This window comes from Coffea arabica, chromosome 7c, assembly GCF_036785885.1.
Source record: "Coffea arabica cultivar ET-39 chromosome 7c, Coffea Arabica ET-39 HiFi, whole genome shotgun sequence".
Lineage (NCBI taxonomy): Eukaryota > Viridiplantae > Streptophyta > Magnoliopsida > Gentianales > Rubiaceae > Coffea > Coffea arabica.
In genome coordinates, this window is record NC_092322.1 from 14,895,441 (window position 1) to 14,910,246 (window position 14,806).

Here is a 14,806-nt window from a genome sequence, read left to right on the forward strand (position 1 = left end):
CAAACTAGTAGAGTATGTTGCATTTCTTTCTTGATACGAAAATTTTGGTATTTCACCAGAATATTGTCAACATAAAAATACCAAAATGTGAAAAAACATAGAAAAATTTGTCAAACAAACTTACCCTGTCGTACTGGTAGTAGAAAGAGACATCCAAGGCAGGAGAATTCAAAGGGACGTTAGTTTGTCTATATTGATCCTCTCCCTCCATTCTCTACTCTCTACCTTCTCTCACCTTTTCCATCATTTTTATTGGCCATTCTCCACCCAAACTCAACCATCCTCTACCTAGTACCTACATAAAATCTCTTTCTCATTATTTCTGTATAGTATTTGTCATCCCCTATACTATCTCCATTCTGCACTTTTCAAGCCATTGCTGAGATGGGCTTCCCTTAATTTGCATGATCCCAGAGGAAAGCCAGTTTTGCTGACGCCTTCATGCTGAAATGTGAGTAAATATTTTGTGGGAATCTTCTTGAGCAGATTTAGTGTTGCATGTTTTCTTTAACCCAAATTAAAGTTTTCTTCTCTGCATTTATTCTTCCTGCTTCCCTAATTAAAAGCACATATATGAGGTTCGTTATTCCTCGTTTCTGAACAAGTGGGTGTTCTCACAGTCACTGCCTCTTTTCTACTCCCTTTTAAAACTTCAAAAAAAAAAAGATTGTATTTTATATACAAGTTCATAGGTATATTCATAGAGACACAGAAAAGATTGTGGGCATAGATAAATGTGTGTGATTTCTTATGGTTGTTGGAAATAGTGGCCCTTTTGACCATTTGATACTTTGATTCTTGATTTCTCTACATTCATTTTTTGTATGATCGCTTCCTATATTTTTTTTTCTTTTTTGAAAATTCTGACAAGATTACAGAAATTCTACAGCACATCTTATGGTACTTCACAGTGTATATGATAATGCATGTTTTGGTTATGCAGATCATCAGCTTTCTTTCTTCAGCAGGACTAAATCAAACTAAAAGTCTCAGTGGCACATCTTCAAGCTCCATGGAGGCAAGGCAACGATCGCTGTCAGTGGTTTCTTCTTCAATGCTTTTGCTTTCTTGTAATTGGAAATTTTCATCTGATGCTTATTCCATCAGGAAGTCTCTCTTAGCAGTACAGAACATTATAATAATGCATCAGTAGGTGGAAGTTTGATGTTAATCCTGCATACTAGAGGATTAAGTATATGATTGGATTCGTATTTGTACAAATTTGTTTGTTGAGAAGAGTTGATTTCTTTGTTTTTGTGTTTTGCGATGGGGGTGGGAGGGTTAGGTTGGTTTTTATCCTTAAAAGGGACTTCTGTTCAGATTTATGAATTCATCAGTTTGAGGAGCTGACTTTTTTTTATTTGTTCCTCCCATATTGTTTATTACTATTTTCTTACTATATTTTCCTATGCCAATCCTTAATGCAGTACAGTCCCCAATCTTTAAGCACACTTCTTTTCTAATCAATCTCTTCCATTACACAATGTTCCAACTGTTGGTACCTCATTGACCTGCCATTATCCTGGAACTTTTGTTCCCCTGTAATTATGATAACAAAATTAGTAGCCATGATTTTAAATTCTGTGCTTTTATTGATTTTGCTGCTGTGAGTATTTGATTGGATGGTTTCATAGTTGCAGTTCCTCTGTTTTCTTTTTTCTGTTTTCATGATTGTTTAGTTTCTAAGCATCCAAGGTGGCAGGATGAAATTTGCACAATCCACAATCTTCTGAAGTCTTGGCCACTGAGAGATGAAATGATGAGTCATCTCTTTCCTTGGTTAGATTTGACTCTAAAAAAGTAGATAGCTAGTGTAATGATCTCCAACTAAAAGGTCCCTAGTAAAAGGTGCTTGGAGAGCTTTCTTCTCTCCCTTGGCTAAGGCCTAGCCAAATCAGCCTAAAGTCAACTCTTGATGATTTTCTATTTTTTTCCTGCAAAAGCCTCTCAAGCTAGTAAATTAGTTGAAACTGCTTTAAGGTAGTCCATTATTATACTTTAGCCAAAATACAAGTGAGGCCAGTTTAGTTAATTACGCTTAGACAACTAGGGATGCTTGACAAGTTACAACAGTTAAGTCTACTGACAAGAGTAACACTTGGATTTTATTAAGCAGTCCTATTTGATGTGAACCTAACTAATGTTTTTGTTTTTGTTTTTTTTTTTTCCTTTTTTGAAGCTAACTAAGATCTTTCCTGAAAAAGTTGAGAGAATGGCTACCTCCACTTCCTCTACTTACCTAGTGAATAACAGTATCAAAATCCTACTACAGAATTAGATTAGAGCCCCATTTGGTCTAACTACGATAAAATTTAAGACAGGAATGAGAGATTTGCATCTTCAAATTTTCCTTGGAGAAAGGCAGGATTTTTGAGGAAGGATATTAACATAACAAGGAACTATTCCCCATTAGAAGTATATATTTTGCCTGATAGACTATAGATAGAGAACTGTTGATTGGATTTTAGTTTAGGATCTACCCTTTAGGAGGTTGCCCTGATTGAGTATGAGTTACCCTTGATCAAGTGGTCTGGCCTCCTAAGATTTATTTCTCATGAGCAAAGAATTTCCTTTCCATAAGTAACATGGTGTGGCACATAACAGCACTGAGATTAGATATGCATATAGTGAACGTTGATGCATCTTATTTTTCCAGGATTTTTAACATGTTCTGTTGTTTTGGAGCCAATCACCAATTTAATTTGCAAAAAAACTAAAATTTAGTGTATTAATGTAGATTACAGTCATGTACTGCTCAACTGCGCCATGAATGAGCTTTACAGAAGTCACTGAAATTGAAAGCTTGCATTTTCATTAGGCTTTTACCTTCCTATTAGAATATCAGAAACTTACAAGCAAAGCAAGTTTATAGCATCATATGCTCTGTGAACCCTTGACTAATATGCACAGTTTCCTCCTCTTATCAGAGAAGATGCATGTAAAAGGAGATTACACAAAATTAGAGTCAAGGCAATTGAGAAGCCCTTCCAGCTGATCTCATTACAAGAAAGAGGAGCAAAATACAGGCTTCATCCATTGAAATTAATCCTGTTTTTCATTCTACTAGGCACTCTTCTGAAAATTATCTTCTCTCCAGCTGTTTGTATTGGTGACAGTATACCACAAGCAGTTTCTCGGTATGTCCTCATTTACTTTGGCTTTTCAATAAATGGGATTTCTAGTTTCTTCGCATGTTTCACTAGTCATAACTGATCATCATTTTACAAATGTTTAGCATGTGTAACTTGCCATGATACAAAAGGACTATGACAATTTCTAATGTACATTTGCAATTTCCTGGCAAAAGTAATCTGATATTTAGAACAGATTCAATAGATATTCAGGTTGATAATTTTTTCAAACAACTACTACTTTGTCTCTAATTCATCATCTTGACCTATGTACTTGGCTAGGAAAGATGCTTATATGCATCGTCTTACACCTGAAACATTATTCTTCCAGAAATCGAATCAGAAAATTGTTTTGCTTTCAATATTTAGAAACTTTTGGACAAGATATTATTACTATTAAAACCTGAGCATCTGTTATGAACAACTCACTTGTTCTGTTATTCTAGATACGGTTAGCGTGTTAACGCTCAGCTAAGAATTGACCAATACATGTACCAAATAAGCAATATATGATCAACAAATGTTTGGTTATTCATTAATGAATAACTTATGTAATGCAGGCCACATTTTGTTAACAGGTGGATATGGGGTGGAGTGGATCCTCGTTATATATCACATGTTGATGTTAATTGGGATGAAGTCTCCAAAGTTGTGAAGAAGATGCCAGATAACAATAACATTCAACGAGTTGGCCTTCTCAATTTCAATAGAAGTGAAGTTAGTCAATGGAAACAGTTTATTCCTTATGCCAATCACACAATCCTGAGGCTAGACTTTGCTGATAGTAATATTACCTGGGAATCCTTGTTTCCTGAGTGGATTGATGAAGAACAAGAAGATGAACTTCCCAGTTGCCCTTCTTTACCGAAGATCAAAGTGCCTGAAAAGCGGCTTGATCTTATTGCTGTTAAGCTTCCTTGCAAAAATGATGGTAATTGGTCAAGAGATGTTGCTAGGCTACATTTGCAGCTAGAAGCTGCCAATTTAGCTGCTGCTTCCAAAGGCAATTACCCTGTTAACTTGCTGTTTGTTACCCAATGTTTTCCAATACCAAATCTATTTCCTTGCAAGGAGCTTGTTGCACGGGAAGGTAATGCATGGTTGTACAAGCCAAACTTGAATGTAATCAGAGAAAAACTTCAGCTCCCAATCGGATCTTGTGAGCTTGCTCTACCTCATGGCAATTATGGTGAGTAAAATCCTCCTAAAAAGTCATTTTAAACTAGAAGTCCTAAACAAGATATTGCTGGATCACTGTTTTGTCCATCTTTACCAGTGTGGATAACAAAAATAAATTTAGGAAAACTAATGACTTATATATTTCAGTCTGTATCCACAGGGATGATAAAGGAAGAATATTCTTGAATTAAGTTAGATCATAGTTGTTGTGAGATGGTAATTGGTTTTACATTTTTCTATTGTGATAAAACTCAGGATCACATACTTCATCTTTATCTAATTTCTTGAAAGATTTTCAAGGAGATACCAAGTTTCTTACAAGAATCTACTGTTAACATTGAAACAGAACGAGACAATGCAGTCAAAAAGCCCCGAGAAGCTTATGCTACAGTCCTTCATTCAGCTCATGTCTATGTTTGTGGAGCAATTGCTGCGGCACAAAGTATTCGCATGGCAGGGTCTACCAGGGATCTTGTTATACTTGTTGATGACACCATTAGCGAGTACCACAGAAGTGGACTTGAAGTTGCAGGATGGAAAATCCGAACAATACAGAGAATAAGAAATCCCAAAGCTGAGAAAGATGCGTACAATGAATGGAACTATAGCAAGTTCAGACTATGGCAACTGACAGACTTTGATAAGATCATATTCATTGATGCTGATCTTCTCATACTTAGGAACATTGATTTCCTATTCAAAATGCCACAGATCTCAGCAACAGGCAACAATGGCACACTTTTCAACTCTGGAGTTATGGTGATAGAGCCATCAAACTGCACATTCCATCTGTTGATGGAACATATAAATGAGATTGAATCATATAATGGCGGAGACCAGGGCTACTTGAACGAAATATTTACGTGGTGGCACCGGATTCCAAAGCACATGAACTTCTTGAAACATTTTTGGATTGGTGATGATGAAGCAGTGAAACAGAAGAAAATTCGTCTATTTGGAGCTGAGCCACCAATTCTTTATGTCCTTCACTATTTAGGATATAAACCATGGTTGTGCTACCGCGACTATGATTGCAACTGGAATGTTGACATATTACAAGAGTTCGCGACTGATGTTGGTCACAGAAGCTGGTGGAAAGTGCACGATGCAATGCCAGAGCGATTGCAGGACTTCTGTCTATTGAGTTCAAGACAGAAAGCACAGTTGGAGTGGGACAGAAGACAAGCTGAAAAAGCAAATTATACAGATGGTCATTGGAAATTGAGAATCGAAGATCCTCGCTCTAAGAAGTGCATTGACAGGTTATGCAACTGGAAGAGCATGTTGCGCCACTGGGGGGAGAAGAATTGGACGGATGATCCGCATTTCTACCCTACACCACCATCCATTACCACAGCATCTCTTTCCAGTTAGTGATAATACAATTTTACAACTTTCAAACCGTTCATAAATTTTTTCCACTACAATAAGATGCTACAAGTTACCTTTTTTTTTCAATCAGTTTTTGGTTCTTGTCTTTTCAATGTCCAATCTGAGAGTATGCAATAGCTATTCTTCTTCAATTGCAGCTCCTATTCATTGTCCAACAATTTAGGAAGGGAATTAGTCATTTTTCCCTCACAATTTCTCATTTCACAATGTCAGTCCTATAAATGGTACCCCTTTTATGTTCCTCGGATAGTTTGAACCTTTAAGGCATAATCTCCCAATGCTATACTCTTACTAGAAGGACAATAAGTCTGCTTATATTGGAGCTAGTAATAACTCACAAGCTTTGCACGTGGATATATTTTTCCAAGATATAAATCCTTTGATATATTAAATTTTTCTGCAAAACTTTGATTATTGGCATAATATAAACGAAGAAACTGTATAATGAACAAAATTAAGTAATTGATAATTGTACAAAATGATTGTTGTGTACAAAGCGATTAAAAGTTTATTGTGTATTCTACAGTTATATAACTCTGAAGATCGAAGATTATCATATTTAAACTAAATTGTTATAATATTGACTAAGCAACCGTATGACAAACAAAATTAAACAATTGCTAGTTGTAGAAAATGTTTATTATAAACAAATCAATTAAAAGTTTATTGAACTCTGAAAATGGAAGATTATCATATCTAAATTAAGTTATTGCATATTTTACCTTGACTGTGACAGTAAACAGAGAAAATTTTCTATGTTGTGTCAAAAAAGTGTATATAACAAAACCTGAGCAAAATACATTCTAAAACTTTTGTCTACTTATTAATTGTCTCATTACCTGTTTATAACTTTTATCTTCTTATTAATTGTGATTTTCTTCTAAACCAATATGTATATAGTTAGCTTTAATTATCACGCATAAGAATATAATAATTGAAGATAATTTTAACACATACAATAATTCGAGATGAAGAAAATGATTGGTGAATATAGTTGTAAGTGGGCAGTTTTTAATTTTAATTACCAACATTTTTTAGATGTAATTTATTGAAACTTTTTATTTTTCTTACTAGTGTCATGATTGAAATGCAAAAACTCTAATTAAAAGACATGAGGGTAATTTAAACATAATAAAAACTAAGATCAAAATATGCTTATACTTATGCATAAAAAAAATATGTTTATACTTACACTCTATATTACCAAAACTCATTATACTTTTTGTATAGTAATGATAATGAAATAATCAGTAGATTTGGACAATTACCCTACAATGATACATCCTTATGAAACATTCTTGACGAACCTCTAATTTCAGATTTATCAATGGAAGAAGACTTCATGATTAAGCAAATGTTTGATTGGTCTGGTACATCATACCATTAATGTCCGAGATAAAATGAAATTGGTTGACAGAAAAAAAAAAAACCACTGCCTCAATTTGGTAGTGCATCTCTTCAACAAATAAAATACAGAAAAGAAAGCATGGTTGTATAAAGGGTAAATTACTCATGACCCCCTGTAGTTTCACTTATTGCCATATGATCCCTCTAATATTTCGAAATCCACTTCACGCCATAATTTCATGTAAAGTGGAAACTCAAAAGAAAATAACCTATGTAATGTCGATAGTTAAAGTACTAGTACTGCCCTTAGTTAAATACTAAATCAAACAACATCCTAGTCATCTTGCATAAAAGTATAGGAAAATTATGTGAAAAATTACAAAAACTACAAAAGAGTGTTCAATTACCATAACCGATCATGAATTCTGTCCATTTTCTATTTTACATAAAATTATATGGGAGTTACATGGCTATCTTGAAGCCTTAGGTAGATCATCTGGTATTATGCAAAACCACAGGACAGTTATATGTAATTTACCCTTGTACAACTTGTGAGAGCAGCAAGTTATGAGAATAATTTAGAAGCCTTCAAGCAGTCCAAGTCGGATCCAAGAAAATAATAGGTTTATTCCTAGTTGAATGGTTCTTCAGTTACTGGTCCTACACGACATTATACTCTTCTTGTCTCCACGCATTTTCAATAAAGGTTACTAGAGAAGTTTTGGATTCAGATGTTCTCTACATTCCGGAAGTCAAGCATACATGACCTGTTTCACTCAAGAACACTGTGTTGGCTTATTGTTGTGACTTGTGATCAATTAGAAATCATCTAGTTGTAACTTTGTTACAAACAGTTATTTCCAAAAAAAAAAAAAAACTGGCTATTTGTATATATAGAAATATTTGGAAAAGATGAAATTGAGTGTGTTTAGCAACCGAATTTGTCACAAAACGAATGTAATTATTATGAAAATTTCTTAACTTTTCCCCAACTTTACTTCATATAAACCACCTACAAGTATAACTAGTTGGATTGCTCCTTGAAACAAGGCCTGAATATGCAAAAATGGTGAACCGGAATTATGATTTAAGACTATAAATTTATTCAGTTTCTCACTGTATGATCTGTAGCAGCACTGTTATATCACTTTCCTCGGTAGGAAATGCGCAGTCAATAAGCATGACAATCCAGAACCTGATGCTATTTTTGGACTGTGTTTGTGATTCAGTTAGCATATCATTTCATAGCTGCTTCTTTAAACAGGATAAACATGCAGAGTTCAAATGATAGTTGAATTCTATTAGGAAATGTTGCCTGAAAATTCTGAAAGCCAAAACAACTGCAGAGAAGAGTACTGATAGTGATGAGAATTCTTCCTGCATTGACGTGAAGAGGTCCATGAGAACCGTATCAGACACATGCCTAAAGCAATTTTTAGAAAGCGATCAAGATATGGAATTGACTAAAATGATTTAATTACAGTGAACAATTATGGAAGTTCATAATGATGTATGCATATTGCAGAACATGTGAGAAACATGTTTAACCAAAAAAATGCTGAGATATGGTATTAATCAGGAAAACAGCATTTTTTTTTCCCTTAGTAGGGTGGGCTATTTCAGCAAAAAAGTTGTCATGGAACCATATCTGCAACTATGTAAATTCTTCTTGAAATATCTATCAACTATGGAAACAAACTATAGAGTTCCTGTTGAAGATATGTGATCTGATATTATGGAAAGATTTGATATTGTAAATATTAGGAAAGATTTGATTATAGTATCATGTATTAATTAGGTATCATATGATTATAGTATCATATATTAATTAGGTAGTAGATTGATTTAGATTAGCATGATTTTAGGATCTAAATTAGGTTATACCTTGTGTATATATATTTGTATATTGTGTAGTCCAAAGGTATGAAGAAGAGTATTTTCTCTCCCCTTTTTCTTAGTTTACAGTTCCAAAGCAAAATCATTTGCTATATGCATAAATGTTTCTGTCATGTTGATTGTGGATATATGCCAGGGGAAATTGATATATTTAGCACATTCATTATAATTGCTATTCAAGTATTTCATATGTTGATTGCTTGCCATATTTTTCTAGATATAATCTGTGTCAATGCTGCTGTCATGAAACTCGTGGCAGTTATAGAGAAATGTTTCAAGTTTATCACTCAATCCAAGATCATATTGCGTCTTCCATGATCTACTTTTTACTTTACTTGTTATGAGGATCTATCTCTGAGAAGGTCCATGGATACAAGACACCGACCAGTGTGAGTACTCTACTTCACTTTTGTTTGCTCTCTTGCTTTTCGAAACACGGTGAGGTCTTGCAGAAATTTATTTTCTGAAATAGTTACACTGTTGTTCGCACTGATTCATATAAACAGTCACTCTGGAAAGGATATTTTCAATCCATTCGTGTGCTGGAAAATAAGTCTGTTTCGTAAGCATCCTTTGCATATTCTTAGCCATCTATATTTACAAACTTCTGTATCTCTTGTTTTATCTTGTTTCCTGTTGTGCAATTCTTTGTTGTAGCACTTATTTGTCCATCAGATCCTGTTATGCAACTATGTTTTCCCGTTTCTTTTCCTCCAGTGAGTAAAGGCAATAGAGAAACAGCCAAGAAAATGTATATCATTTGCATGCTGATTAACAAGAAAAGGAAATTGATCCACAAAAAAAGAACTTTCCTATGGATCAATAAGAAATTGATATATCTGATGCACTATCCTGTCACCATTTCCATTTCATGTTGTCTTCTTTTCCTATCAATCAAATTGTGAAGTAGGAAATCATCTCAAGTGAACCCCTCCACTTTCACCATGTAGCTGCATTTCATCTTATTCTTGTTTTGGCAAGTTTCATCCCATCTGGAAATTTAAGAGGTCAAATGTGATTAACCAAATATATGGTGGCTGGATTACCACTCCTACTGATGAATTTGTTTCTTCTTACTGATTGAATTACTTTTGGATTACTATCACTTCTTACACAATTGTGGACAGAGAGATTCTTATTAGGATATGGCACAAATGAGAAAATTCCTTAATTGTTTTTCTTCCAAGGGATCAGTAGCATATGAATTGGCAATTTTTATCTGTCCTTAATCATTGAATGCATAAATGATAGAACTGACAAAGAGCTAGCATTTCTATAAGAGTTTATCAGTATCCATGATCAAGATTTTATATAGAACAACTTGTTTATTAGATAAGCAATTTATCTCCCTATCATTTTTGTAGAGCATCAAAATTGCTGTGTGAAGGCTTTTCTAAAGGCATAAGTCTCAATACTTGATAAGATTTGTGTTTGGTTCTTTAGCTTCCTAAAGGCATAAGTCTCAATTCCTCCATTCATGGTTAATAAGAATTTTTTTCCCCTTTCCTTACTTAAATCCTGAAGCGTTGCCATAGAAGTTTCTATGATCCCTTTCCAAACAATTTCCAACATTAAAATGGCCAATGAAATTATATTTCTATATTTGAAAATTACAATATTAAAACTCCCACATTTTAGCATAGTATAGTATTCATATACAAAGATGCTTAATGGGAGTTTTGACAAACTTTTGAATGATCTCAACATACTCTTGTTCATGGTTACAAATTTTTTTTTTCCCTTTTTCTTACTTAATTTCCTAAAGCATTGCCACAAAAATTTCTATAATCCCTTTCCAAACACTTTCTCTCCAATTCAAAAAATATCAATATAGCCAATGGAAATTATATTCCTTAATTTAAAACTCAATGCAGTATTACGTAAATAGTCTCAACAATATTAACAAAAAAGCATTCATGTTTGGAAGCACGATAAAATCATTAAAATATATAGTGAGGATATTCTCGAAAAGAAAATCTGATGCACTAATTCACAAATTCAAACTCGCATGTTTAATATAGTATAGATAGATTTGATGTTGTGAAGCAAACTTCAAGAGGAAAGAAATATCATTAAATTATTGAGTTCCCTTTTACATTTCATCTTAAAGGATATCTTTCCAAATTAAAAATATTTGACAATTTCAGTCAGACATTGGCCACAAAAATTCTGCTGAGTACCAATAAAAATTTTCAAGAAAATGATTATAGGGTTGACTTTCGAATTAAATGTGCTGAGTATCATTTCTACTTCTGCAAGGTCATTTTGGTACAGGTTATGTTCCAGTTCATGATTTTCCAAAGAAAAGTGGTGATAAATCAAGAATGCCAACTTGCATTTCTGTTGAATATCTAGATTGCAAGTACTATAATGGTCTCATAATGCAGTTTAATTCAGTCTCTGATACATTGGTAGAATGTCCTGAAGATCAAGTCTTTACATATCCTGAGTTTCAACTCAGGTGATTGCTGTTTTATCAGTGCTTTCTCATTGCAGAGTGAAATCACCATGTAATTATAATTCGTAGTGATTGTTAAAAATTGATCTCTGGAACTCAAAGGAAACCTGTTTTCATGTTTTTTAGTTTTCTACTGATAGTATAACATCTAACTAAATGCTTACCTCGTACGAATTCATTTCATCTACTAAAGGACAATTCTTGCTTTCTATATCAGAGAAGATGTATACAAAAGGAAGTTACAGAGGATCAGAGTTAAAGACGTAGAGAAATCCTTGCAGATACCTTTACAACAGCAGAGCATAAAATACAGACACCATCTCCTGAAATTCATCGTGCTTGTCATTTTACTCGGTATTTTGCTGGCGATCTTCATCTCCTCAACTATTTGTCCTCAGCAGAGAATATCTGATGCTGTTTCCCAGTAAGTTCTGATTTCTACTGCTTGTATTACTAGTAAGATGTTGTCATTAACCAATCTTTCGTAGCTCACCTTATCAAAGAAGAAAATGAACTAGATGCTCTTAGCCGATGTATTTTACTTGAAGTATTTGGTTTAACCACTGCAAATTTTCTGCCACTGAAGGGGCATAAGAGAACCGATCCTCAACCTTTTTCAAGCATTTGAGAATTCTCTGCCACCGATCCTCAACCTTTGTCGAACATTTGAGAATTTTCCGCCACTGATAATTTTATGTTTGGATGATGAAGTCCACGTGGAACTACCAAAAATTTGTCCATGTGAATTTATTTTCATGTGGAACTTATCAATCATTGTCAACATAGACAAATCAAGTAGTACAAATAAATACAAGTAGGATAATTTATTTAATCATTAATGAGTAGCTAATTTGATACAGGCCACATTTTGTAAACAGGTTATTGTGGAGCAATTCTGATCCTCGGTACATATCAAATTTAGATATCAGTTGGAATGAAATTTCGCGAGTTCTAGAACACGTACCTGGAAAGAATACAGTTCCTGGAGTCGGCCTTCTCAATTTCAACTCCAGTGAAATTACTCACTGGAAACAGCTTCTTCCCTACTCCAATCATACCATCTTGCATCTGGACCATGCTGATCAAAATGTTACATGGAACTCCTTTTATCCTGAATGGATTGATCAAGAACAAGAATACGAAGTTCCTAGCTGCCCTTCCCTCCCACAAATTGAAGTTCCGGGAAGTCGACTTGATCTCATTGCTGTTAAGCTTCCTTGCAGAAACGAACAAAATTGGAATAGAGATGTTGCAAGGTTACACTTGCAAGTAGCAGTAGCTGGTTTAGCCACATTTGCTAAAGGCAATTTCCCTGTCTATGTGCTCTTCGTTACCAATTGCTTTCCAATACCAAATCTGTTTACGTGCAAGGAACTTATTGCACGCCAGGGAAATGCATGGTTGTTCAAACCAAACTTGAATCAATTAAGAGAAAAACTTCATCTTCCAAAAGGATCTTGTGAACTTGCACTGCCACTTGGAGATGCGGGTAAGTTCATTTCAATTCGCCCTCTCTGTCCAAGTCATTGCTTATTTTTATCTTATAACTTTGTGTCAATGAAAAATTTTTCTCTTATAACTTTGTGTCAATGAAAAATCTAAATAAAGATGCTATTGTTACTCCACTATTCTGTATGTTTGGCACAGTAAATTTGAGGAAACAAGTTTTGTTGGAAACAAAAAGCACAGATATCCTAACAAAATATGATGTACAATGATTTGAACCAAAAAAGAAAAAAGGTTCTTTTAAATGCTTACAATAATATGATGATCATGAACATATTTTGGGAACAATCTAGACTCTTTGGATGCTTGACTGACTGAAAGTAATTTGTTCACAAGCACTTACAATTATCTGATAGGAAAAACAGAACAAGACTGTTCAGTGAAAAAGAACCGGGAAGCATATGCTACAGTCCTCCTTTCAGCTCATCTGTATGTTTGTGGAGCCATAGCTGCAGCTCAAAGCGTCCGCATGGCAGGTTCCACCAGGGACCTTGTGATTCTTGTTGATGAAACTATCAGTGAATATCACAAGAGTGGACTTCAAATGGCAGGATGGAAAGTTCGGACAATACTGAGAATCAGAAATCCCAAAGCTGAAAAATATGCTTACAATGCATGGAATTACAGCAAGTTCAGATTATGGCAATTAACAGACTATGACAAAATAATTTTCATTGATTCTGATCTGCTTATCCGTAGGAACATTGATTTCTTATTCTCAATGCCAGAGATCTCAGCTAGAGGAAACAATGGCGTACTTTTCAACTCTGGAGTAATGGTGATAGAGCCGTCAAATTGCACATTCCAGTTGTTGATGGACCATATAACTGATATTGAGTCCTATAACGGTGGAGATCAGGGTTACTTGAATGAAGTATTTACATGGTGGCACCGGATACCCAATCATTTCAACTTCCTGAAGAATTTTTTGAGTTACGAGGGGGAAGAAGTAAATGAGAAGAAAATCCGCTTGATTGCAGCAGAACCTCCAGTTCTACATGTCATTCACTACTTAGGATACAAGCCATGGATGTGCTCCAGAGACTACGATTGCAACTGGAACGTTGGTAAACTGCATGAATTTGCGAGTGATGATGCTCACGGAAGCTGGTGGGAGGTGCATGATGCAATGCCAGAGAAATTGCAAGACTTCTGCAAGTTAAAATCCAAACAGAAGGCACAGTTGAACTATGACAGACGAGAAGCTGAGAAAAGAAATTATACAGATGGTCATTGGAAAATCAAAATCAAGGATCCACGTTTTATGAAATGCAGTGACGACTTGTGTGACTTTGATTTTGAGTCCAGATTGTGGCGTTGGGGGGAAATCGAGTGAGCAGATGATCCACGTTTCCTGCCACAATCCACTCACTGTAACTACGATCTTTGTTTTGGTGCTGCAATATCAGTCTCTAAGTCTGTTTCAGGATTGGCTTTCCATCTAAGTGATAATTTTCAGTGCTTATTCAAATCCTTAGGGAGGGAAGGGGCAGAAACATTCTCCAGATACAGCTAGCACCCTACATGGTAGATGTCATGTCCTTCAAACTCATCATGCTAATTTATATAGCTATGCTGTTTATTTCAAAATTTCCACTACCCTTATGGAGTATCATTCAAGAATTTTTCCATTTTCTGGTTTTTTATTCGCCATTGGGTGATTACAATTTGCGACACAAGATAATCAATTCACCTTCAATGTCATTCCAGAAACTGGAAAATATTTCTAATAATGACAAAATGTCTGCTTGCTCAGTGGAGATGATTACATTTATCAGGACCTTGGAGTCTTGACTTTTTCAAATGAATCCACACCTTTGTCACGAACAATCAGCGTTGTCCCTTCGTCTATCTGCATCAAAGTCCTATCATTTGAATTCAGAAAGTCTCAATTCAG

The 14,806-nt window shown here is 34.8% G+C and overlaps 2 protein-coding genes across 4 annotated transcripts; both read left to right on the forward strand.

The window, feature by feature from the left end:
* Positions 1-210: 210 nt before the first annotated feature.
* Positions 211-5,768, forward strand: LOC113698413 (UDP-glucuronate:xylan alpha-glucuronosyltransferase 1-like). 3 transcript variants are annotated; one of them, XM_027218228.2, is made up of 5 exons: positions 211-451; positions 944-1,035; positions 2,928-3,137; positions 3,692-4,320; positions 4,657-5,768. In XM_027218228.2, the coding sequence occupies exons 2-5, from the start codon at positions 1,013-1,015 to the stop codon at positions 5,682-5,684; spliced, it is 1,890 nt and encodes a 629-aa protein (XP_027074029.2). In that variant the 5' UTR covers positions 211-451; positions 944-1,012; the 3' UTR covers positions 5,685-5,768. The 3 variants fall into 3 exon arrangements, with proteins under 3 accessions (XP_027074029.2, XP_027074031.2, XP_027074030.2); XM_027218230.2 differs by having other exon boundaries at positions 3,710-4,320; XM_027218229.2 differs by having other exon boundaries at positions 969-1,035.
* A 3,402-nt stretch (positions 5,769-9,170) lies between these two features.
* On the forward strand, positions 9,171-14,596 carry LOC113697778 (UDP-glucuronate:xylan alpha-glucuronosyltransferase 1-like). Its single transcript, XM_027217358.2, has 4 exons — positions 9,171-9,334; positions 11,621-11,827; positions 12,282-12,892; positions 13,266-14,596. Exons 1-4 carry the CDS (start codon positions 9,312-9,314, stop codon positions 14,243-14,245), a joined length of 1,821 nt encoding a protein of 606 aa, XP_027073159.1. The 5' UTR covers positions 9,171-9,311; the 3' UTR covers positions 14,246-14,596.
* Positions 14,597-14,806: the final 210 nt, after the last annotated feature.

Excerpts from the sequence above, each read along its gene's own strand:
- LOC113698413 (XM_027218228.2), top strand. The coding sequence starts at position 1,013 with ATGGAGGCAAGGCAACGATCGCT. Across the intron at positions 3,138-3,691 it reads ATACCACAAGCAGTTTCTCG|GCCACATTTTGTTAACAGGT; the intron begins GTATGTCCTCAT and ends TATGTAATGCAG. Across the intron at positions 4,321-4,656 it reads TCTACCTCATGGCAATTATG|AACGAGACAATGCAGTCAAA; the intron begins GTGAGTAAAATC and ends ACATTGAAACAG.
- LOC113697778 (XM_027217358.2), top strand. The coding sequence starts at position 9,312 with ATGGATACAAGACACCGACCAGT. Across the intron at positions 9,335-11,620 it reads GATACAAGACACCGACCAGT|AGAAGATGTATACAAAAGGA; the intron begins GTGAGTACTCTA and ends TTTCTATATCAG. Across the intron at positions 11,828-12,281 it reads ATATCTGATGCTGTTTCCCA|GTTATTGTGGAGCAATTCTG; the intron begins GTAAGTTCTGAT and ends TTTTGTAAACAG.